Source organism: Mus musculus, chromosome 12 (genome assembly GCF_000001635.26).
Source record: "Mus musculus strain C57BL/6J chromosome 12, GRCm38.p6 C57BL/6J".
Classification (NCBI taxonomy): Eukaryota; Metazoa; Chordata; class Mammalia; order Rodentia; family Muridae; genus Mus; species Mus musculus.
This window is the reverse complement of record NC_000078.6, coordinates 24,301,622-24,325,718: the sequence shown is the minus strand read 5'-3', so window position 1 is coordinate 24,325,718 and position 24,097 is coordinate 24,301,622. Positions and strand designations below refer to the sequence as shown.

The 24,097-nt window shown below is 47.8% G+C and overlaps 1 protein-coding gene across 1 annotated transcript; it reads left to right on the top strand.

The window, feature by feature from the left end:
* Positions 1-2,774: 2,774 nt before the first annotated feature.
* Gm4120 (predicted gene 4120) lies at positions 2,775-23,656 on the top strand. The gene is made up of 4 exons (XM_030247030.1): positions 2,775-2,875; positions 17,641-17,842; positions 19,176-19,344; positions 22,816-23,656. The coding sequence occupies exons 1-4, from the start codon at positions 2,775-2,777 to the stop codon at positions 22,911-22,913; spliced, it is 570 nt and encodes a 189-aa protein (XP_030102890.1). The 3' UTR covers positions 22,914-23,656.
* Positions 23,657-24,097: the final 441 nt, after the last annotated feature.

The following is a 24,097-nucleotide window of genomic DNA, read 5'->3' as shown; positions in this document are numbered from 1 at the left end:
CCTTCACCTTCAGCCAGCACCTCAGCAGGTCTTGGCTCTTTTCCTGGAGGATTGACCCATACCTTCATTCCTGATGGGTCTGTGTCCTTTGTCATCCTGCTTGGATTAGGCTGTTGTAGTTTCCCATTGACTTTAATCACAGGACATGGTAGTACTAAGAGACGCCCTAAGGGATCTCCTACACTCTGAGGCTGAGACTTGAATTTTCGCTGTAGTTCAGCCAACCTTACAATGAGAGTTTCTGTTTGATTTTCTGCAACTTGAGCTCTATTGCTACAAGAGAGAAGATTCTCCTCAAGGACACACTTAGCAACTTTTAGATCGTTTACTTGTGTCTGGAGCTTTCGATTTTATCACACAACTCCTTCCTTTCATTCATCATTTTTTCCACAGATACTAAGAGCAGCCAGCCAGTAAAATCATTTTCCGATTTTTTCCCCATCTTGTAGAAAGCTTTGTGCACTGAATCACCTAATTCATTAAGAAAATCAAGGGCATTAGCTTCTTTAAGTTCGGAATATAGTTTCAACCATGGGTCTTCAAAATTCTCTGAGCTCCCAGGAGGGAGAGAATCTGAAGAGGTTTCACTAGTTGAAAGTGCTGGTGGATCAACAAGCCAATTCCAGTAATTTAAAAGATTCATCCTTGTACTTCTGTTACTCTAGAACCACTCCTGGTACCAACTTCTGTATTAGTCAGGGTTCTCTAGAGTCACAGAACTTATGGATAGTCTCTAGATAGTAAAGGAATTTATTGATGACTTACAGTCAGCAGCCCAATTCCCAACAATTGTTCAGTCACAGCTGTGAATGGAAGTCCAAGGATCTAGCAGTTACTCAGTCTCACGCAGCAAGCAGGCGAAGGAGCAAGAGCAAGAGCTAGACTCCCTTCTTCCAATGTCCTTATATTGTCTCCAGCAGAAGGTGTAGCCCAGATTAAAGGTGTGTTCCACCACACCTTTAATCCCAGATGAAAGGCGTAGCCCAGATTAAAGGTGTGTTCCTTAAACTCGTGAGATTCAATCTTCTGGAATCCATAGCCACTATGGCTCAAGATCTTCAAACCAAGATCCAGATAAGGATCTCCAAGCCTCGAGATAAGGGTCACTGGTGAGCCTTCCAATTCCGGATTGTAGTTCATTCTAAATATAGTCAAGTTGACAACCAGAAATAGCCACTACACTTGGGTACTTGGGGTAAGTGAAGGGATGTTGTGAGCTCATCCAGGTGCCAGTGCCCTATGTGACCTGTGGTCTTCTTTTCCACTGGCATGGTCTAGCAGCTTGTCAAGCCTGTGCATCATCCCCCAGTGGTTCTGATCCCTACTCTGCCTTGGCCTCCACTTGGTCCTAGAAAAGTCAACCTGAGGCCAAAGGGCCTGCAGAGCATTAGAGCTATGGATGAAAGAGGTGCCATTTGCAGAGACTGTGGGGACAGTCTCTTCAGTGATCTCAGAGGACAGGTCAGGAAACTGAGGCTGAGAGGTAAGAAGAACCCTGTAAGTACCACGATGAGCCAGGCCTACTTAACCATGAGGCCAGCATCACCACCATTGTTTCAGAGCTTGTGCATGTTTCATGGTTCTTTCTAATCCCAATGCCTGCTACCTCAAGAGGTCTGCAAGATGCAGAGGCAAATGTCAAGCAGTACTTCTGTCCCTGGTTCTAGTAAATGCAGCTAATTCCCTAGAGACTTAGACCAGCAGTTCCCAGCAGACCTGGGAGTGGCTGGGTCTCCCTCACCACTAACCCCAGCCCCAGACACCCAAGCTCCTACAGCATTCATAGAGGGAATTTCATGGCACAGGGTGTCCTCAGGACTTCCTGTGGGTGGAGTTCCTTTCTGGCCTTCATCTCCTGGAGGGAGAGGATATCTCCTGCTGCCTTTTTCTTCACTCCCCGACATTCCATAGACACTCTGTCCAGGTTGTCAGTGAGTCTGAAGGAGATACCCAGAAAGAGGCCCTTGTCTTCGGAAAGAGGGTCTTTGGGTCCCCTCAATTGAAAATAAACACAATGGAATATGGTGTGCACTGCTAGGGCTAAAGAGAGCAGTTTCTGAATCTATATGACTGAATGTCACCTGCATACATGCCTCCAGGCCCCAGGGTCCTCGACTCCAGGTGCCATCCATGCACAAGTGTATGGTAGGGTCCAGTCAAGCCTGGAAACTGATGTCTGGAAGCTGGAGCAGACAAAGAGGTCAGAGGAGTACAAGTTCTAGCCTATAGTGTCTCTTGTTATCCTGAGGCCCTTTGCTTTGGTGTACACCCAGTGACTCCTCTGTAGACAAACACACCTCGGCACTGAATGAGGAGAGTCTGGGTCAGATAGTTCTTAATCTTATGTCAGAACTTTGCTATGGTGTCAGAAGTCAGAGGATGATCAGTAGAAAGATCCCTCTGATGATTGGCACCTCCTCCATTCCCACCCACCTGCCTGTGGATGAAAGCGTGTTCAAGTCTGGGGCACAGCCTTGCTGCTAGCTGTCTACCTTGGCAAGCAGTATGGCTGTGCTCAGCATGTATTAAGAATATACTCTGTCCCCAGTGATCTTGAGGGCTCTGGCTTCTAATGGCAAAGAAAAGCAAAGTAAAGCCTGGGCCTTGAACTCATTACAATATTGGAAAAAGTAAAGCTGGAGAGAGGTTAGGCTTTGAAGGTTGTGTGTAGGGGCTTCCCTTTTCAACCAAGTATTCCAGGAAGGCTAAGAGATGTGAGTTCGGAGAGAGCCTGAAGAAGGTGTGGGAGCAAAGGCCCAGTGGCAGCCATCAGGATGGATACAGAAGCAGTGGAGATATTCGTGGCCAGAGAGGATGGGAAGATGTTTCAGGCTGATGGGGGTGCAGTGAAGCTCTGCATTTCAGAGCTCGATGTGTACTGAGTGACAGCTCTGCGGTAGTAGATAATGACCTGCTCCCTCCCTACCTAATTTATCCACATGTTCCTGCTCTCTCTGTGTCATAGTGACTCACCTCTGAGCACACTGAGGCTTCCTCTGAGCATCCATCTTTCCCGTCCACCCGTCAGCATCTTCTCCATCTGCCTAAGTTTAGGGTCATTCTCTCAGCACATCTTCAGGCCAAGTCCATGCATACTTGGTAAAGGTGGCTGGATGAATGAATGAGCAAAGGACTCATATTCCTGTGTGTAAGAATAGCGAGCTCCCAGGGCAAATATCTCTCAGAGTCTTGTGTAGTGCTCTGAGGAGTCCTCCTTCTAACCGCTCTTCCTCCTGGGCTATCACTGGAGCCAGGAGGGATGGGAGCCTCTGAGTAGTCAGTGAGATAACACATCTCTGTGTTGGTGAAGGGGTGTTGGGGTGTGGATGTGTCTGTAAACTTTGCAATGTGCATGGTATGAAGTGTGAGCCACTCCCTGAGGGTCCCTAACCCTCACACTCCTATTCCCAAGCAGTAGGCATGGACTTCCCAGGATACCTGCTGCCATGAGAGAAGGGGCCTTCCTCCACCTGAAACCCCACCCCTGTGTCTAGCAAGCCCTTGGTGCTTGTGCCCCTGTACTAGACCTGCCCCTCAGCAACAGGAGACTGCGGTCCCTGCCCTGATGTCTGCCTGGCTACATCCTTCCTTCCCTCCCCTCATTTTCTCTTTGAAGTACAGGAGTTAGGAAGTCACTGGCCCTACCTAGGAATGCTTCCAGATCACAGTGAGCCCAGGCTCTTTACCAGCACAGAACATGGTTTTTAATGCTACTGCACTAGGTGTGACCTGCAAGAGAAGCTTTTCAGGTCGGTGGCTTCCCTCCTCACAGGGTGCTGTACTCAGATGGAGCTCATTGAGGAAGCCTGTGGTCTTTCACAGTAAAAGTCCTCCAATGTCCCCACCGAGCATTTGCCTGGTGGTTCAGTTTGTCTCTGTCTCCTCATAGCTTCTGTTTCCCTTCCTTTCATAGAAATAGGCTGTAAACTCCACACACAGGGACCTTCACTCTTGGTTTACAGCTAAGGAGACAGGACTCAGAAAAATCAAGGTAGTAAGAACATATGGCTAGAAGGGAAGGCTGTAGGCAGGGATTGACCCAGGGACCACCAAATCTGCTTGTCCCATTAAAGCCTTACACAGTGAATTGCAGTTCCTTTTAGAGAGGGACACACATAGGCTCAGTCAGGAACAATGAGAGATATTCTACCCTGTTCTTTGCTACGCCTGGCTCAGCACCCCTGGGTTACTGCTGGACCCTTCCAGGAGTGTTGGGTGCTGGCCACTGCCCAGGGCAGCCTGAGACATTGACCATGCAGAACCAGTCTTAGAGGCCCCGTGCCATTCCCATGGCTACTGGGGAAAGGCCATTGCTGGCTTCTTGGCCTGCAGCATCAGAACAGAGTTGATATGAACTGTCATCCCAGCCAATCAGGAGCCCATGTGTGAGTCATTCCATAGCTGGCTCAGGGACCCCAAAGAACCTGCTGCATCCAGCCTGGGACAACGTGCCAACCTGAGCCTGGGTGCTGAGCAGCAAGGCAGAGAAGCCTATTCTGACTCCATCCCACCAGGACTGACTGCACAAGACGTCCATCTGTAGAGGGACTGGGGGAACGAATTGGAGGCCTCTGCCCTCTCCTGCTTGCAACAATGTCTTTCATATCCTTCAAAGGGGCACTTAAGGTGTGCTGTGTTCCAGTAATTTCAGCAGACTGCGGAGTGTCTTGAGTTCAAGGCTGGCCTGGGCTGTATAGAAAGACTATCATAGCCAGATGGTGGTGAGGCTCTCCTTTAATCCCAGTACTCATGAGGCAGAGGTAGATGGATCTGTGTGAGTTCCAAGCCAGCCTGGTCTCAGAGGGAGTTTCAGGACAGCCAGGGCTACACAGAGAAAAGACTCTGTCACATGAAAACGGGAGGGGGAGGGAGAGGAGGGAGGATAGGCTGGAGTTGGCTATGACTGTTGGTAGAATGCTTGCCTAAGATTCACTGAAGTCTAAAGTCTATCCCTAAGTGCACCACAAAATGCATGTGGTGGTGCATGGCTCTAACCCCAGCCCTTGGGAAATCGAGGCAGGAGGATCAGGAGTTCAAGGTCATCGTCCTTTACATAATGAGTTCAGTGTCCAGCCTGGGATACATGAGACCCTGTCTCAAAACCACAGATGTGGACTCAGCCCACAGGAAGAAGACTGTTTGTATAACACAGGTGTCTGTCCCTCTGGCTCAGCCTTGAGCTTCTACTGTGAAGTCCAGCATTGATTGTGTCCTGAGATTTTGACTTGCTAATTCCCTAAGGTTTCTATAAAGCTGGACATTAGGTGAGGAACGTGAGGGCCTGGATTTGCCCTGCCTTTCATTTCTTTCCAGCTATCCCCATTGCCAGTTCCTAGTCTGCTTGGGTTGATCATCTTGGTTGTGCTCCATGTTAGCTGGCCAACCTCTGTCCCTGTGGGGATACTATCACTTCCTCATTGGGCAGCTGTTGTGTGCTGCAGGGCAGTGAGTTCTCCTTAGCTCTGGCCCTGGCACACACCCACACATTGCTTTTTGCTTTCCCCTCCTCCACCACAGGGAACTAGCTGCCCAGATGTCCTGCTGGTCCCATACATAAGCAGAGGCCTGTAAAAGGTCTGGTCTGGTGATGAGCATCTTTGATGATAATGACCTCTTGGGAAGGAACAAGAAGCCTTTCTTGGGACCCCATAGCTGGATTGCTGTCCAAAAGGAGGGACATCAGCATCCGGCAAGTGAACAGCTCCTAGTGTGACCCATTCCTGAGTGCCTATTCTACTGTCACTATTGTGCCAGAATGGAGCTTTCTAGAAGACTAATTCACCCACATCCCTCACATTCCTTCCTGAGTCCCTAACCCTGGAGGTCACAAAGTGTTTGAGCCTTCAGGATAGGAGGAGTCTCTTGGGTCTCATGCTGAGCCTCTGAAATGTCATGCAGCCCTGACTCACAGTTATAAACAGTTTGTGTACCCTGCCCTGTTTGGGGGAAATGTGGGGGTTCACGGTGGCAAAGTATTAAATGCAGAAATGCAAGAAGCTGCAGTCTGAGAGGTGGAGTGCTCCCTGTGTGTAAGCATAAGGACCTGGGTTCAGATCCCAGCACCCGTGTAAAACGCCACATATGTCCTTGTTCGCTGTGACCCTGGCACTCTGGAATAGAGACAACAGAAACCAATTCTAGGGTCCTTCTGGCCAGCTAGTGTAGACAAAATGATGAATAGTACTCTCTGGGTTCAGAGAGAGGCCCTGACTCAAAATCAGGGGCAGGACTCTGAGGCCTGTAGACCTGTCTCTGTGCTTACAAAAAACTACTACTGTTTCAGAGGACCTGAATTCAGTTCACAGCACCCACATCTGGCTCTGTGAGCCACCAATAATTTCAGTTCCAGAGCCCTGACTTCTTCCCGCCTCTCTAAGCATACATACACACAGACATGCATGTGAATAGAAATTTGAAAGTCTTTTTTAAAACAAAAAAGATAGCTGGGCAGTGATAGCACAGAACTTCAATCACACCATTCGTGAAGCAGATGGAGGTGGGTCTCTGTGAGTTTGAGGCCACCCTGGTCTACAGAGTGTGTTCCAGGATAGCCAGGGCTATACAGAGAGATCCTGTCTTGGGAGAAGTGCAGAATAAAGAAAAGCAAAAAGAAGGAAAAAAAAAACATTCACATGTCGATCTCTATATCCTGCATGGGAAAGCATGCCTGTGTCTATGTGTATAAGGGTGCATGTGTGTGTGCATGAGGGTGCATGTGTGTGTGTGTGTGTGTGTGTGCATAAGGGTGTGTGTGATGTTTTTTTTGTATATGCTCGGCTCAGGGATTGGCACTATTAAAAGGTGTGGTACTTTTGGAGTAAGTGTGGCCTTGTAGGAATAGGCATGTCACTGTGGGTGTGGGCTTTAAAACCCTCATCCTAGCTGCCTGGAAGTCAGTATTCTGCTAGCAGCTTTCAGATGAAGACATAGAACTCTCAGTTCCTCCTGCGCCATGCCTGCCTGGATGATGCCATGTTCCCTCCTTGATGATAATGGACTGAACCTCTGAACCTGTAAGCCAGCACCAATTAAATGTTGTCCTTTGTAAGAGTTGCCATGGTTGGTCATGGTATCTGTTCACAGCAGTAAAACTCTAACTAATATAACGTGTAACACACACAGGAAAAGGGAGTTCAGTGTCTGATCTGAGGAAGTGCTCTGAACAAAGCAGGACCAGAATCTGAAGGTAGATGAGAATTGATGCTAATCCTAGTGGCCTCTTCCAAGAGAAAGCACATATACCCAAGGACTGACCCTGTCTGAAACAGACAGCAAGAAGGGCAGAGAGGTGGAGGATCTGCAGATGCAGAGACCCTGGGACTGAAACAGACTTACCAGGGTCCAAAGAGGGGAAAAGCACAGTAATGATGTCCCAAAAGTGTCAGTCTTAACAGAAGGTCAGAAATGCCATTCGGGATGTTGGAGAGAGTGACCATGGAGTCTGGGAAATCCACCCCCAAGGAGTCGTGGGATGTTTGTGTCTGAACAGGCTGCAGGGTGTGAGTAGGAGCTTCCTAGGTGACTGGAGTGGGTGTGACCCAGAACAGCCTAGCTTAGTGAGGAGAGTCACCCACATGGCTCCCTTCCTGTTACAGTAGCAGTTTCTGTTAAGAAAAAAAGTTCTTGGGGATTTCCTGTTCTTTTCTCCACCTCCTCTGGATCCCCAACTCTTGTGGGGCCTCTCGGGCTTGGGAAAGAGCAGAGGGAGAGAGGTCTGGCAGTACAGGGTGGGCCTTTCCGTGCAGCCTTGCCAGCTGCCCCTCTTTCTCCTTTTACATTGCACTTTTACCTTGTTGCTTAAGTTTTATGCATATGGATTAGTTTGTGTGTGATGGGCAAGTGTCCCAGCTAATGTAGGTCAGAGGACACAACCTCTGGGATTCAGTTCTCTCCTCCTACCACGTGAGTTCTCAGGCTTAAACTCAAGTCATCAGGCTTGGTGCCTGGTGCCTTTTCCCAGGGAGTTATTTCAATGGCTCTGATGCCTTTTTTTATTATTATTTAAAAACAACAAAAAAACAAAAACAGGAAAAAAAACCCAAAAAACAAAACAAAAAAAAAGTCATTGATGCTCTAGGGAGTTGGGAGATTGAGCTCTTGTCGTATGGCTTGGGAGTCAGGAAGGATTTGCAGTGACAGTGCCTTGACATGGGACTGTGGCTCAGATGGCAGGCTGAGGTTGCATGCTGGTACCCAGTAATCCCCTATCCTCCCTCCCATAGATCTCACTGGGTGGCTGTGTGTTGTCCCACTCAGAAGAGGAGGGTACATCTCTCACTGTAGCCTTCGGCCTTCCTCCTGGGGTCAGGCTGGCTTCTCCAGAGAGGTCCAGAGTAGCCCTGCAGCCTATGTCTGTGGACCTGAGGAGGACTGTGGGATGGGAACACATTATCTCTCACTCATGGTATCAATGAGTAAAGTGATCATCGGATGCCATAGGATGGTAACGGCTGTGAATAGGATCCCAGTGGGGTGGCATCAGCTCCAGAGTCCTTGGTACTGCACAGCACTGTACAAGAAATAGGATGACATTCATATATAATATGAGAGTTTTCTACAACCACATGGAAAGAGGAAAGAAAAACAGGGTGAACAATGTCCACAGCCTGTTGGATTTAACTTTTTATACCAAGCGGGCCCAATAACTGTGTATTTTACCTTAAGGACTTACTTAGTTTGGACCAGTGGTTCTCAAACTTCTAATGCTGTGACCCTTTAATACAGTTCCTCATGTCATGGTCACCCCAACCAAAAAATTGTTTTTATTGCTACTTCATAACTGTAATTTTTGTTATCGTTACAAATCATAATATAGATATGTGCTTTCTGATAGTTTTAGGCAACCCCTATGAAGAGTCCTGCAGTCCCCAAGGAATTAGGACCCACCCATTGAGAAGCTCTGGTTTAGACCTACTATGCTTTCTTGCCTAGTTTAGAGATTGAAAGGGGTGTCTGGAGAAAGCTAGGGAATCTGCCAGCCTGCGCCCTCTAGTGTCCGTGCAGACTCAGTGCAGCTTGTGTGGCTCCAGGTGCATCTCCTGCAGCTGATGGCCATTATGCAGAGGGCTGCACTGAAATGGAGGCTAAGGCTGTTTGAGTTTCACCTACAGCGGATGGAGGATAATGAGGGGGATGACAAGGACGAGGACAAGGACAAGGAAGACGAGGATGAGGAGGACGAGGAACAATATTCTGCTGGTCACCGTAAGGAAGAGCATAGTTGAGGCTGATTTCCCCCTGCCACCTTCTGTTCCACCTGACATGGAACAGGCTCTCCATCAGCCAAGTCCAGATGGTCTGTTGAAGTTCAACTTCACAGAGGATGCACCCAGTCTCTCCTGAGTCCAGGACTTCATAGGGATTTGGTACCCACGTCTCCCACCACCTTCTTCCCAGGGTCTATGTCTAGCAGTCCTTGAGGTTGGCAGTCTGACTGATGAGATTGCTGCGTGGTGGGATGAACTGTACCATGCATGTTCCTAGCCAGCACTGAGCTGTGGTTAATGGGACATTGGAGCTCCCAAGGGCCTTTCCCATCAACAGCACATCTGTGCTGTTAGCAAAGCTTTTTACTCGCAGTACCAAGCTCTGGTTAAATATTTTCACAGAGCTCACCACCTACTTGTTTGGTCTTTCTTTATTTTACAATTCAGTGTGTTAAGGACAATAAGAGCATAACAGACCCTGGGAGAAGGGGTAGGGGCTGTTAGCCCCCTCCCCCAATTCCCATTACAGTGAAGTCACATGTCCTTGATGCTCCAAGGCTGTTGTCTGTCAGATCTAAGCCCTGCTAGAATATGAAGTGAGAGGTTGCCATGTGAAACCAAGAGACCCTCATTCCTCCCCACTAAAATGATGAAAGTAGGGTTGTCTGATCAATGAAGCCTGAGTTAGTCTGATGGCTGGAGCTAGGTAGGTATTTTTCTTCAGTTGAGCAGGCACAGTTTTTTCTGTCCCTGCATAAGCATTCTTTTTTTGCCAGGTGTTTTCCCAGACAGCTAAACATCACTAAGGCTGGCTCGGTTGCTTAATGAATGACAGAGGGGTAAAGGGGTATGTACCACTGAGCCTGTCACACATCTTTGCTGCTGTCTCAGTGCCTCCAGGAGAGTTAAAATGAGTTCTCTCATATTAAATGTTTTATCCAGGTCTCTGTTAGGCATCTACGGGCGAGTCCCAGGAAGCATCTGTGAGGTCGCCAGTATTCATGCAGGTTCATGAATGTGAGCATTAAGAGATCATGGCTTTGACAGGCACTTTATTGGCCAGGATCTTCTTTGGGTACCAGCTAAACGCACCTTGGAAAATCATTGCCTCTCAGGATGTTAGCAGGGAAGGGGCCCAGGATAGATCAAAACCCAAAGGACAGAGCCCAGCTCTAACCTAGGTCTTTTATTTCTCAATTGAACTCTTTCTGCTAACTCCTAGTGTAGGACCCCCGATATGGGGACCCCCACTCTAATCCAGGGATAGGGTGCACCCACGAACACGCAAGAATCTTGTTGCAATACACACGAGGCTTTATTGGCAGATCTCTGGGCCGACACGTACCTCACACAGAAGGCAGGGGAGTCGACTCCGAGTCTCCAGAGCTAGGGGTTTTTATGAAAGAAAAAGGGATAGGGGTGCAAGGAATTTCAACAAAGGTATGGGATTGGCTCATTCAAACATTAACAGTAAGATTACATGTCAGCCAAAGGGCATCAGGACCTTGTTCCTGTGGGCTGGGGGCTTATCTTTGTTCACATAGCAACCAGTTGATGTATGACTTTATCCAGGTGCCAAGGGGCAGTAGACAGAGGGGAGGTTCCGTCCAGATGGTGTCAACTCAGACAAGATAGCCTTGTCTGCATCCTTGCATTCTTTTTCATCCTTACAGTCAAGAGCCCTGCCCTGGCATCTGGGCTCCTAGACAACTCTTTTACATGAATCACAAGTTACAAAATCTCATTTTCCTTCACTAGCTGAGCCATGTGAGATGGCTTACCACTCACTGGAGGCTCTGTCATCTTCCAAAATCCCCTCTGGGCCTTCAGTTTTGACTCTAAATTCCATCTTCTTGGCCAGAGCACCTAGTTGTCCTGCCTAGGAATGTGCATTTGTAGTGCCGCGCGCTCGAGAGTAGGGACCACAATCCAGCATGACTCAAGCATCTATACTTCAAGAACCCAAGAGACTGGAAAACACTGGAGCAGGTCCTGTCTGCCTGCTCAAGTATGGGCTTCTCTGGTGATTCACTCTCCCAGGTGATGGGGTGTATCTGTCAAGAAAGAGGCTAAGGTCGGGGTGGGGGGCTTTCTGCTGCTGGAAGTCTGCTTTCTTGTCCTTCTTGGAGGATTATTTGGCTAGCTTGCTATATGACTGTTGGTCCTCTGTCCCAAGTGTCTGTACAAAATCCTTGTCCCCTTTGGAGGGGAATAGGGGTCACTGTCACTGACTGCAGTGGCTGAGAGTTCCTGTGGCTCAGGGCTAGCTATTGGATATTGAAGAGTCTCAGCAGCACTTAGCATCGTAAAGGTGTCTTTTCCCATCTGGGTGTAGTGGAACATGGCAGGGCAGTAGTACTATGCTCCATGGAGTCCCTCCAGGACTAAGGCTTCTTTACATAGAGCCCTTCTTTACTGGAGTTTCAGAAAAGGGTCAATCCTACCCTCTCTTCCTCCTTATCTCATACTGCTTGTGCCATTGGTCCCAGGTGCTTAAGATGGCCAGACACATTCCCATTGTCACCACCCTTTCTTTGAATGACATTGCATGCAGGAGCAGATCTTCAAGCCATTGCTCCTCAGAACCAGGTCATGAGGCTCAGACCCTTCCTTTTCCCTTTTCTACATCCCATGAACCCTCAACGCCTCAGGGATAGCCCTGAAACATGGATTGAAGGCTCCTGGGTGGTCTCCATCCTCCTGATTCTTACGCCTTGTTTTTTGCATCCACAGAGGGTCACTTGGGATCTGCTTGGAGGCTAGCTATGTCAACGTTCTTCCTGCCTCCAAATTAGTATTAGTACATCCTGGGAACAAGGCCATCTGTGTGTGTGTGTGTGTGTGTGTGTGTGTGTGTGTGTGTGTGTGTGTGTACTATAACCACAACAGCAAGAATGTCCAAAACCAATGCAAAGCATGAATTCTAATTAGCAGCCTGTTACCAGGGAGGAGGCAAAGGCTGGGCAGAGGCACAGCCCTGTGTTCTGGAGCTCCTACCTCTGAAATATTTGGTAAGGAGCAGATCTTCAAGCCATTGGGAATGGAATGAGAAATAAGGGAAACGAAGCCTTTCCTCCAACACCTCCAAGGCTGTCTGCACTGCAGCCTCCTCCCAGCAGATATCTGCAGAGCAGGTACAAGGAGTTTGGCATTTCAGTAGCATCTGTTAGATGATAAATCACAGACACAGCAGTGATGTGTGTTCAGTGAGGTGAGTGGATGCTTTGTGCGTGAGCTGGAAACCAAGGGTCTGTGGCAAGGCTATGGGGTGCAGGGCTGTTGATCATGAAGAGGAGCCACAAGCACAGGGCTGGCTTTGGTGGCAATGCAGCTGTTTCCACATTGCACTCTCTTCGACTGTCATACCCGCACAATCCCATAGCAGAGTATCCTGGAGTCAGGTCCTGGCTCACTTAGGAGAGGTTCTGCAGCTCTCTGATGGTCAGTTCTCTGGTTAGCAAGATGTATCTGATGGGTGACATTTCTAAGTGAACTCCAGGCCAGAGACACATTGTAAGTTTCCCTGTGTGAATGGTTCAGTGGTGAGGGCCTTGGAGCTACATGGCTTCACCAGGTCTAGGTCTTTTCTCTCCAATACTAGTATTTGAGCAGGGGACCCCACACCTCCCATCTTGGTCCAACCTGGCTTCTCTACCTTTTACCTGCTACTACCCCAAACTCTGCCCTCTTTTCTGGGGTCTCCTGTTCACATTGTTTCACAGTTTTGTCTCCTGCCTGAGGGCCTCCTGAGGGCCTGCCTCTGACAGTAATATCCTAGTAGTCACCTCCTGGCTCAGCTCATTGTCCCTTCCTCTAGGTACTCCAGTTCCCTTCTCCCTCCCATGCCCTCCTTTTCCCTCTCCCTCATTTCTTCCTTGCTTCCCTCCTTCTTTCCTTCCTTTCTCCTCCCCTCCTTCCTCCCTTCCTTCTCCATCAGTATACCTGGATTGTCCCCAGACATCTCTTTTTGCACCTCTTGTCCTGCTCCACTAAGGGATTCTTTGGACCAAACATCACCAGGTATACCACCATCCCACTGTTGGCTGCCCTATTCTTACCTACACCTCCGTGTTCCCAGGGTGGCTTCAACTTTACATGTGTTTTGTTAATTGAGTTTCCAAAATGAATTACCTACAATAAAACCAGGGCATTTCTATCCTTTCCCAAAGAGTCATGATATGGTCTTACTCTATGTTGGGGTGTGAATTAGAGCCCTGGGTAGTGGGCTCCATGGAGAACAGCTCATCTGTATGCTTATCCTAGGACTGTGGTGACCCCCTCAGCCACCAGCAGTCACATTTGTCCTCTTAGGGCAGACTCTCTGTGGCTGGAGAAGTTGGTATTGTGTGCTCCTGTTCAGAGCTGGATGTAGCTAGCTTCTGGGGGTACTTCCAGCCAGAACTGGCCACCCTGTCAAGCTCAATGTCCAGTGAGCAAGGGAGCGGTTGGCTGACTTGTGGTTGAAGCCCAGGCTATAGGTGATAAGAAAAGAGGACACTAAACTGTGGTAGAAGTAAGGTAGTTGCACTGATCTTTCTCCCTTAAGCATGGTGGTGGGAGGGGCCTGGGACAATGCAAGTTTTTATTGGAATGGTTCAAATATGTTTAAAACTTCTGTATTCCAATTTGCTGGAGGGAGGAATGTTTCTTTTCAGGCTACGCCTGTTTGTATGTGGCCTCTTTTTGTGTTTATTGTTTATAATGGTAGTTATGAGAATAATGTTGTTAATTGTAGTAGTGATATTTGTTATGATAGTATGTGCTGGAATGCATCTGAATATCATTTAGCTGTTGTGACTAGGATGCCTCGCTTTGTACCTTGGCCCTTTCAGGCTCCTTCTGCTATGACTTTGTTTGGACCTAAGAGGGATTTTTGGTATTGCTGCAGCCATTGTCACTGCTGTAGCAATCTCTGCCACCACAGCCACCGGTGCGGCCATATCCCTTACAAACTGCCGCGGCTGTGAATAATTTAACCGTTGATGTTGCAGAAGCTTTGAATTGCTGACCGCTGTCTCCTGCTTGAAAGAGTGAGCCAGAATTGATGGACTTGCCCTGTGTCTGATATTAATCAGCATCCTGGCCTTCTGGTGCATTTGCTGCATGCAGAGTCGTGAGCACGGAGCCCAAGCCTTGATGATACAGGCTTTTGCGGCAGTGAAAACAGGACAATCTCCTCATGTGTGGCTTGGCACTCTAGAGAAGTAGTCAATGATGGGTAAGACGCCCTGAGCGTGTCACCAACCTAAGACAGGTATCAAACCAATGCTGTTTGTCTCCCGATGATGGGTAAGGGGCATTGCCGCAGGGTGCAACCTAAGACAGACATTCTGTCTGCCAATAGGTACAGAAGGGGGAGATGTGGGGAGTGGGTGTGGCAGCAGTCCCAAGATGTCGCCCGGGACTGCACCAAGACTTATGACTTGCACCCGACTTCCTCATACACCTGAAAATAAGCCACGACCATCGTGAGAACTGCGCAGGTGCACCATGATGCAAGATCGGACCATATGACGAGTTATGATTCTGGCCAATGGACTGCTGTTACATGGACTGGGCTGATGGGGCGTGGTTGAGGGGTTATATAAGGGATTGCAATTGGGGGCAGAGAGATACACAAGATACTATTCCTGGAGAGAGATTCATGCATGCATGTTGAAAGGTTTCTGAATAAACTGCTTTGAGAAGACCGTAGTGTCTTCGCTCCTTTCTAGCTACATGATACCCTATCTCAGAAAACAAATAAACAAATAAAATTACAAAGGAAAACACGACAAAAGGGCCTACAAGGTACCTGTCCATTTAGCCAATTCCCCACTTCAGTCAACTTTACCTTTCCAGTAAGTTCTTCCACAGGAGGCCTCCACTCACAAACCCATCGGACTTCTTCTCACAGATGGCATCAATCACCACATGCCCTTGTGCATAATCTTCCATTTGTATATCTCTCTGTCTCTCTCTGTCTCTGTTTCTCAGTTTCTCTCTCTCTCTCTCTCTCTCTCTCTCTCTCTCTCTCTCTCTCTCTCTCTCTTTCTCTCTCTCTCTCTCCACCTGCCCATGTGTATGTTTGTGTGTGTGTTTGTGTATATGTCTTTGAGAGACAGACAGTTCTCTGTGTAGTCCTGGCTATCCTAGAACTTGCTCTGTAGCCCAGGGTAGCCTTCCTTGAACTCTTATCTGTCTTCACTGTCACTGAATGCTGGGGTTAAAGGCATGCACCACTATTGGCCTTCCTGTTCTCTCTCTTTTAATATAACTTTGTTAGACAAGGTCTCATGTAGCTCAGGCTGGCCATGAACTTTCTATATAGTCATAGATAACCTTGAACTCCTGAAAATCCTGCCTCTACCCTCCGGTTATGGAATTACAGATGTGTGGCACCCGGCTACCTGAATTGATGATTATTTCTGATCAAGATACTGTGGACATTTGAGTTGGTTGTTTGTACAGGGGAGGACATGTTTAGATAAGTAAATGTGTGCTTTGAAAGGCAATATCAAGCTGCCATACGTCTGTGTTGGACAAGGAACTTTAAATATCTCCCAGTCCTGTAGATAAGTAATTAAAATATGTACATAGAATGCTAACAGCCTGGGAAAGATGTGAAGAAGACAGGGGAGGTAGCAGGTAATACTGAGTGCATGTCTCATCTTCCTTAACAGGACCTAGCACGTAGTGCTTAGAATTCATAAGCCTCTGAGCAGTTCAGAGTGGATTCCTTTGGGACTTGGGTAGAGGAGACTCACCCACACTAGTTCTTCTACAGATTTCAAAAATAACTGAGCTATGCAAATGTGTTACTGTGAAAAAAAGAAATCAAAACTGAGGTAGGGAAGTGAACGAGCATTAATGTCCAGTGACCAATCACTGCAGGATCTCACACTTGGGCATTGTGGGAGACTGCAGTGCAGTGTGCTGGCCAAGGAAGCACAGTCCTGAATTGCCATGGGGGCTGTTTCAGCTGTTAACATTCACATCGACATTCACCAAGCGATTGATGCCAATTCTAGATCTCTCTGGCAGAACAATATCTCATAGGCATAATAAAGAGTGGGGCCTCCCATAAGTTTCCCAGGTGTCTCTTCTAGGGTTAAAAACATCATGGCATGTGCTGGTAACTTCTCCCAGTATTGTATGGAGGGGGACAAGGAGGTCTTGGGGGGATCTCTAAACCCCCTGTCAACATGCTTTAAAGCTTTTATACCTGGGTCCACATGAAACCCTACTTGCCCAGATTAATCCAGAAATCTGCGTAAGAATGGGGTTTTTAAACGTCATTTATAAAATTAGGGTTGCTGACAAAAAAGTTGAACTTTGAAGGGCCAAAGCCATGTTCCTGTTCTCCAGTTTCATCCCAGAGTCCACTCAGGATGGGAGTCAACCTAGTTCTAAATTTACCCTAGCTGTGTTAGCTAGAATGTGAACCACTAGCATCCACCTACACAGGCATGATTTATTTACTATGCAGCATCAGCAAATGTATCTGTGACAAGGAAAGAAACAAACACACCGGGTCCCCCACGAGAAAAAGAACTAGCTGTTCAAAGCGAAGAGTCAGGATTGGGTCCATGAGACCCCTGTGCCCCAAGCTGATGAGCTGAGGGGTTTGTATCGATCCTGCCTCTTGTGTAACCCTTACAGGACATGTAACAAAGTTTCATTCCACCGATTTAGGCTTGCCTCTCCCTGTCCCCTTATACCACGATTGTGCATGATTGCTCCAAGTAGACTGTATTTAGACATAAAAAGATATTCTTTCTGTCTTTCCTAGAGTGTTCTGGGTTTTGCCATGTTATATAGAACCATTTTGTACCTCCTGAGGAGAGCCATCCTAGAAATGCTAAAAGTCAGAGCTTGCACTATCATGGTCTTGAGTTCTTCTGGCCCAGAAGATCTCAACCTGTGTTATCATAACCCATTTGAGGATCGAATGGCCCTTTCACAGGGAGTCACCTAAGACCCTCCTGCATATCACATATTTACATTATGATTCATAACCATAGCAAAATTACAGTTATGAAGTAGCAATGAAAATGACTTTATAGCTGGGAGTTCACCACAACATGAGGAACTGTTTTAAGGGGTTGCAGCTTTAGGAAGGCTGAGAACCACTGCTGTAATGGATGGCACTGGACATACAGAGGATATTGCTTAGCCAGCATGGTGGTAGGATGTGATAGGAAGCCAGACTTGGGGTTTCAGGTATCCACAGCTTACCTTGTATCTTGGCCTTGCAGGTTTAGTCTCCACTGCCAGCTGCCATAGGCAAGCAGGACAGCAAGCTGGGTCCTGAGGTACTGCAGGACCTGCGGAAACACAGGGAGTTCACTGACCATGAGCTTCAGGAGTGGTAGAAGGACTCCCTCAATGACTGTCCCACTGGCTACCTGACTGTGGACAATTTTAAGATCTAGGCCAACTTCTTCCCGTACAGAGACACCTCCAAGTTCACTGAACATGTCTTCCACACCTTTGTCACCAATAGTGACGTCTCCATCGACTTCCGAGTGTTCATCATTGCTCTGAGCCTGACCTCTCGGGGCAAGCTGGAACAGAAGGTCAAGTGGGCCTTCAGCATGTCTGACCTAGACAGCAATGGCTATATCAGCTTCAGTGAAATGCTGGAGTTAGTGCAGGTACCTGCACTTGACAGGGCCTGGCGCTTGGGGAGTGCAGGCATCCAGGACCCCCATCCCCAGCCCCATACACCAGGTCATTCCTCTGCCCACTTGCTACCTGGTGTACAAAAGGACTGCATGTCTTTGCAGAGAATAACAATAAAAGCCAAGCATCTATCGATTGCTTGCTGGACATCAGGCCCCACCTGTGCTCATCCATCAGGTTTATTCACACAATTCTATAAAACGGGTCTTTTTTTTTTTTTAACCTCTAATGAGATCTGAGGCTCAGATAGGTGATTAAGAATTGGCAAAGCAAGAACTGGGAAAATGGCTCAGTGTTGAAGGATACTTGATACCCATCATGAGGACCTGAGTTCTGATCCCAACACCCATGGAAAAGCCAGGAGTGGCTGAGCATGCCCGAAACCCTAGAACTAGGGGAAGCGTGAGTCCCAGAAGCTTGCTGAGCAGGCATCCTAGCTACAATGGTAAGCCCCAGCCGGGTTCAGTGATAGAGAAAAGGGAACCTTGTGAACACCGGTATTCCTGTTTGGCCTCTGCACGGGTGGGTGTTCATCTGCATACACATGTATAACATACACACACATTAGCTGTCTATAGGGCTTCCTTTAGAAATCAGAACAACACAGTAAAGGATGAGTCAGCAGTCAGTTCTTCACAGGAGCGATGCTTATGTGCACCCTGCATCCTTCCTGCTCCATGCTCTAAACCATCTCTGTATTTGGTCCAGTGGGCTGACTCTGTGGGTAAAGGTGCTTGCTACCAAGCCTGGCAGCCTGGGTTCGATCCATAAGACCCACATGGTAGGAAAAGAGAACCAGCTTCCACAGGTTGTCCTCTGAATTCCACGTGAGATCATCTCCCCCAAATAAATAATTACATACATCCATAAAATAAGTAAAGTAGTTATATACAGTGCCTAATACAATATCTATAGATGTTAATAATAATTTGTATCATTTGGGAAATAACAAGAAACTGTGTGCCTCCAGTTTTGTTTTCTAGACAATTTCCCACCTGTAGTTTGTTGAATCTGCAGATTCAGGACCCATGGTTGGGCAGGGATCAATGTATTTCCCCTTTGACCTTCCTTCCAGGATTTCCCAGCTCCCCACCAAAGATTTTCCTTTCAGACAGATGCTTTGTCACACAACCTCCCCTCTACTCTGAACCAAGGAGCCCTCCATTCTTCCATGCCCCAGCTGTATCCTGTGCTCTTGAACGTCACTTAAACTTTCCTGGCTCCCTTTGCCCAGCACCTTGTCTGTGAGACTTGTTGTGATGAGAGAAGGGTCCTGACTCTGCCCTGTCCATGCTCCTTGTTTAGCAGAGCGAGGACCATAACCCACCCTCCGTCCTCCAGAGCACACTCACAGATGCCCCTTTGCAGGCCATCTACAAGATGGTGTCCTCCATGATGAAGATGCCCGAGGACAAGTCCATGCCTGAGAATCGAACAGACAAGATCTTCAGGCAGATGGACACAAACAATGAAGGTAGGAAACATGGTAGGAGTGAGCACGTGGGGTGGGAAGAGGGGATTGGGAGAGGGGGTGGGGGTTGGGAGAGGGAAGTAGGTGAGTCTGTGAAACTGTTGATGGCCCAGAGCTGTTTGGGATACAGTCTCTTCCCTATGCAGGCCTGCCCTTTTCCAGCCCACTTGATTCAGCTCTGATTGAGGGAGGGAGACTAGAATTCAGGGTCAGGTACACCTAGCCTGCATCCTGCACCCTTCCTAGGGCTCTATAACCATGGGCATGTCAGTAGACCCTCTGAGCTGTAGGCTTCATCCCTGTTGTCTGAGTTAGGGTTTCCATTGCTCTGATGACACACCATGGCCACAAGCAACTTGGGGAGGAAAGGGTTTATTCACTCACAGTTTCCATATAACAGTTCATCATCAAAAGCAATGAGGGCGGGACTCAAACAGGGCAGGAACCTGAAGGCAGGAGCTGATACAGAGACCATGAAAGGGTTGCTACTTACTGGCTTGCTCCCCATGGCTTGCTCAGCCTTCTTTCTTATAGAACTCAGAATCACTAGACCAGGGTTGTACCACCTACAATGGGCTGGGCCCTCCTCCATCAATCACTTGTTAAGAAATTACCCTCTGGTCAGGCATAGTGGCACATGTCTTTAATGGGAGCTCATAGAAGACAGGAGGCTCTCTGGGAGTTCAAGGCAACCTGGTGAGTTCTAGAACAGCCAGGGCTGTTACACAGAGAAACCCTGTTTCAATAAACAAAACAAAACAAAACAGGGGAAAGGAGGGAGAGAGGGAGGGAGGTACACACACATATACACACAGAGAGAGAGAGAGAGAGAGAGGGAGAGAGAGAGAGATAGAGAGAGAAAACGCCCTACAAGTTTTCCGGCAGACATTTTATACAGACATTTTCCCAACTGAGGCTCCCTCTTTCCTGATAACTATAACTTGTATCAAGCTGACATAAAATTAGCTAGCACACATGTTGAGAGAAACAGTGGTTTTACTATTTACACAAGTATATATGCAGAGGGGAGTAAGGTCACACTGGTGGCTGAGAGGTGAGACACTGAATCAAGGGGCTTTGAGTCTTGAGATTCTGAACCAGGCCATCATCCTGGGATGTGAGGCACTGCAGATTCTCATGGGGCTCATCAAACATAGAAGCCACTGAGCCTCATCGTACTAGGAGTCTGAGGTTCTACCACAGATGCAAAAAGGCAGGTCTCAGGAGGAGGTGAGGTGGTGAGAGGTCCTGCTGTGCCTTGGCTGAGTTTCTCACAGGACCTCAGCAAGGGTGAGGTAGCTGCATGGTGAGTTGATGCTGCCAGTCTGTGGCTTTGTAGAGCCAAGACTGGTTGGGTTTTGTTCCAACAGGAAATGCAGCATTAAGGCGTGAAAGGCTCCCCAGGTCCCACTGAGATTGAATGTAAGCTAATGCACAGGAAAGAGCAGTGAACAGCCTCCAGTGCTCTGTGCAGGTGAGCTGAGGACCCGTCTCAGCGGGACTCAAGGCTCCGTGGAACTGTAGACAGCAAAAGCTTTCCAGACACCAAGGAAATGCTTTTCAATGCACACAAAGCAATGCAGCCTCTTGCCTGGTGCTGCCTTTCAGCCATTTTCTAAAGTGTTCTTTACTCTCTTGTGTACTCTGACACGGAGGCTTGTGTTCCAACAGACCATACTGAGGATGCCCACTTCCCAGGTTTGGCTTTCTTCTCTGTGAAATGGGGATAGCCCACTGGTGTGGGTGTGAGGCTGAAGTAGCACTATGTTGGTGGCACACTTAACATGGAGGGCCATTGTTTCTGATTGTCAAAGCCAGGAGCTTTAGCAGTTTCAGAGTGTAGACCGTGCTCCCACTGTGCACTTGTCCAATTGTTTGTGTCTCACTATGGAGGCCATTGAGCGCATACTCTGCCCTGTAAGCCAGGGGCCACTTGCTAGCACTCAAGAGATGAGAAGTCTGGGCTGTCAGAGAAACTGGTACAGAATAGGACCAGAATAGGACAGCAAAGGTGGATAGCTCTCAACACCCGAAGCTGGCAAGAGTCTACACTAGGGGGCACTGTGATAGTTTTAACTGTCAACTTGACTCAGTTTAGGATCACCTCAGAATTCTTTTTTTTTAATTATTTTAATTTTTATTTTAATTTAGATTTAGTATTTATTTTCTACATGAGCGTTTAACTGAATGTATGTTTGTGTAATATGTTAGAGGCCAGAAAAGTGCACTGGGTCGCCCTGGAACTGGAGTTACAAATGATTGGGAACCGCCCTATGGATGCTGGGAACTTTATCCAGGACCCTCTGAAAAAGCAGCAACTGCTCTTAACTGCTGAGCCATCTCACCAGCCATAAAGGAGAGTCTTTTTTTGCTTGTTGGTTTGTTTTTTAGAGACAAGGTTTCTCTGTGTAGCCCTGGCTGTCCTGGAACTTGCTGTTTAGACCATGTTGGCTTCAAACCCAGAGATCCACCAGTCTGCCTCCTGAGTACTGGGATTAAAGATGTGTGCCACCACTGCTCAGCTCAGAAGAATCTTAATGAAGAATTATCTAGATCAGTGGTTCTCAACCTATGGGTTCCAGCCCCTTTCGGGGACCAAATGAACTTTTCCCAGAGGTAGCATAAGACCAACAGAAAACACAAATATTCATATTCAGATTCATAACAATAGTGTAATTACGGTTATGAAGTAGCAGTGAAAATAATCTTATGGTTGAGGGTCACTACAAAACAAGGAACTGCATTAAAGGGTCACAGCATTAGGAAGGCTGAGAACCATCCATCTAGATCATGGCAGTCTATGAGCATGCCTGTTGGGGGTTGTGTTGTTGGTTAATTGATGTGGGAAATCCCATTACTATTCTCTAGAAAGGGGGCCTGAACAGTGTAATAAAGGGAAAAGAAGAGTATCAGAAAAAAAAGTGCAGAGTATCATTATGAGCCAGGTGCTCACACCTCTATTCTCTCTGCCCTGTGAGGTTTTAAAGCCTTGACTTCCTGAAGTGGTGAATTGTAACCTAGAAGTAAACCAAAGAAAACTTCCTCCCTTAAGTTGCTTTTAATCAGGGGATTTTTATCACAGTAACAGAAATGTAATTTGACCTGCAGCCATAATTTGTCCTGTCTCCCCAGTTGCCCCAGATCGTGGTGGCTCTCCAGGCCTCTAGGTGGGGCTATCAGCTTACATCAGGCCACAGTGTTCATTACCAAACCTAACCTCATGACTAGTGCTCAATCCTCAGGATGTACACCTTGAAAGGAGAACCAGCTCTTACAACTTGTCCTCTGACCACTTGTGTGCCTCAAAATGGCACATGTCCCCATATGTGTGTGTGTGTGTGTGTGTGTGTGTGTGTGAGAGAGAGAGAGAGAGAGAGAGAGAGGGAGGAGACTGGACATTATCCATTTTCTAGAGGGTTCCACACTTTAACCAGAGCACTGGCTAATCCTAAGTCTCCCTCTTCCATTTCTCAGGCAAAATGTCCCTGGAAGAATTCAACAAAGGTGCCAAGAGCGACCCATCCATTGTCCGGTTGCTGCAGTGTGATCCCAGCAGTGCTAGCCAGTTCTGAGGGGAATGGGCTTTTACACAGTTGTGAGAAACACAGGCTTGACCTGCCATCTTCAGCTTTGCTTGCAAAAGTGGTTTTCTCCATGATTTCTCCTGCTCTCTAGGGACCTGGGTCCAGACAGCACATCACACTCACCTGGTCTGGCTGGATGCAGCTCCCTCCTCTGTCTGATCCAGATAGATGTCCCTCCCCATCCAGTCCAGGCTGGTTCCTTCCAAGGTTTCAAGTGTTCTCAGTTGTAGGGCTCCTTCCCTGCCCACAGAGGGCCTGGAGGCCCTTAAGGACACCAGACAGGACTTTTCAATATCTTACCGAGACCAGCTGATTTATTCTATGATCCCAGCTGACTTTGTGAGGATGAAGATGGAGAGTAGATAGGCAAGCCCTTCCTGTGCATGGCTCCACCTCCCTTGTTCATTTGCTCTGACCAAAGCTGTTTGCATGTATATACTGCGGTATCCTTTCTTTTAATATATGTTTTGTATAAAGTGAGAAGGTTCAGCCCCTGTATTTAAAGCCTCTGACTGCCTTTAAAGCATGGTTCCCTGTGGCCTGTGATTCTCCCCACCCCCAAGTCTGGCTGTGCTGTGGTATTTAAGTATTCATTTGCCTAATTACACAGGAGATACATGCATGCCCAAGGCTGTGGACATCTGCCCTCTGTCCTGCAAACACAGGTGTTCCTGTGTGCTCCATCCTTCCTTTCTATTGGTCTGGCATATTAAAATGATCTAATAAACCAAGGTCTGTGAGATTCCCATGTTGCCGCAAGCACCCTGTTCATGGTTCACTCTCCAGTGAGTGTGGGGATGAAGCAGATAAGTGGTAGACATGGGGAAAGTCCTTGAATGTATGGAACAGCCGAGAATTTAGTCAGAGAGGAGTCCATGCCAGCCTTTCCCCACTGAGTGGGCCCACACACAGCAAGGCCTTTGGCCTCCTGCTTAAAGCCACAGAACCTGTAGACTGAGCCCCAGACCGTCTAATGATGTTCAGGAAGCACCCACTGAGCATCTGTCCTGGGTGAGCACTGGAGACTCTGAGATTGGCCAGACATTGTCTTTGCTCCCACCTCACCTCAAGGAGAAAGGTGCTGTTGGCTAGAAGGTGTTTTAGATATTGGACAGAAGCAGTCCCTCAGGGCCAAATATATGCCTTGCCTAATGTCACCCACCAATCTTGCA

Coding starts and splice junctions, on each gene's coding strand:
- Gm4120 (XM_030247030.1), top strand. CDS start 2,775: ATGGATACAGAAGCAGTGGAGATATTCGTGGCCAGAGAGGATGGGAAG. Junction 2,876..17,640: donor TGCATTTCAGAGCTCGATGT/GTACTGAGTGAC, acceptor CTTCCCGTACAG/AGACACCTCCAAGTTCACTG. Junction 19,345..22,815: donor GATGGACACAAACAATGAAG/GTAGGAAACATG, acceptor TCCATTTCTCAG/GCAAAATGTCCCTGGAAGAA.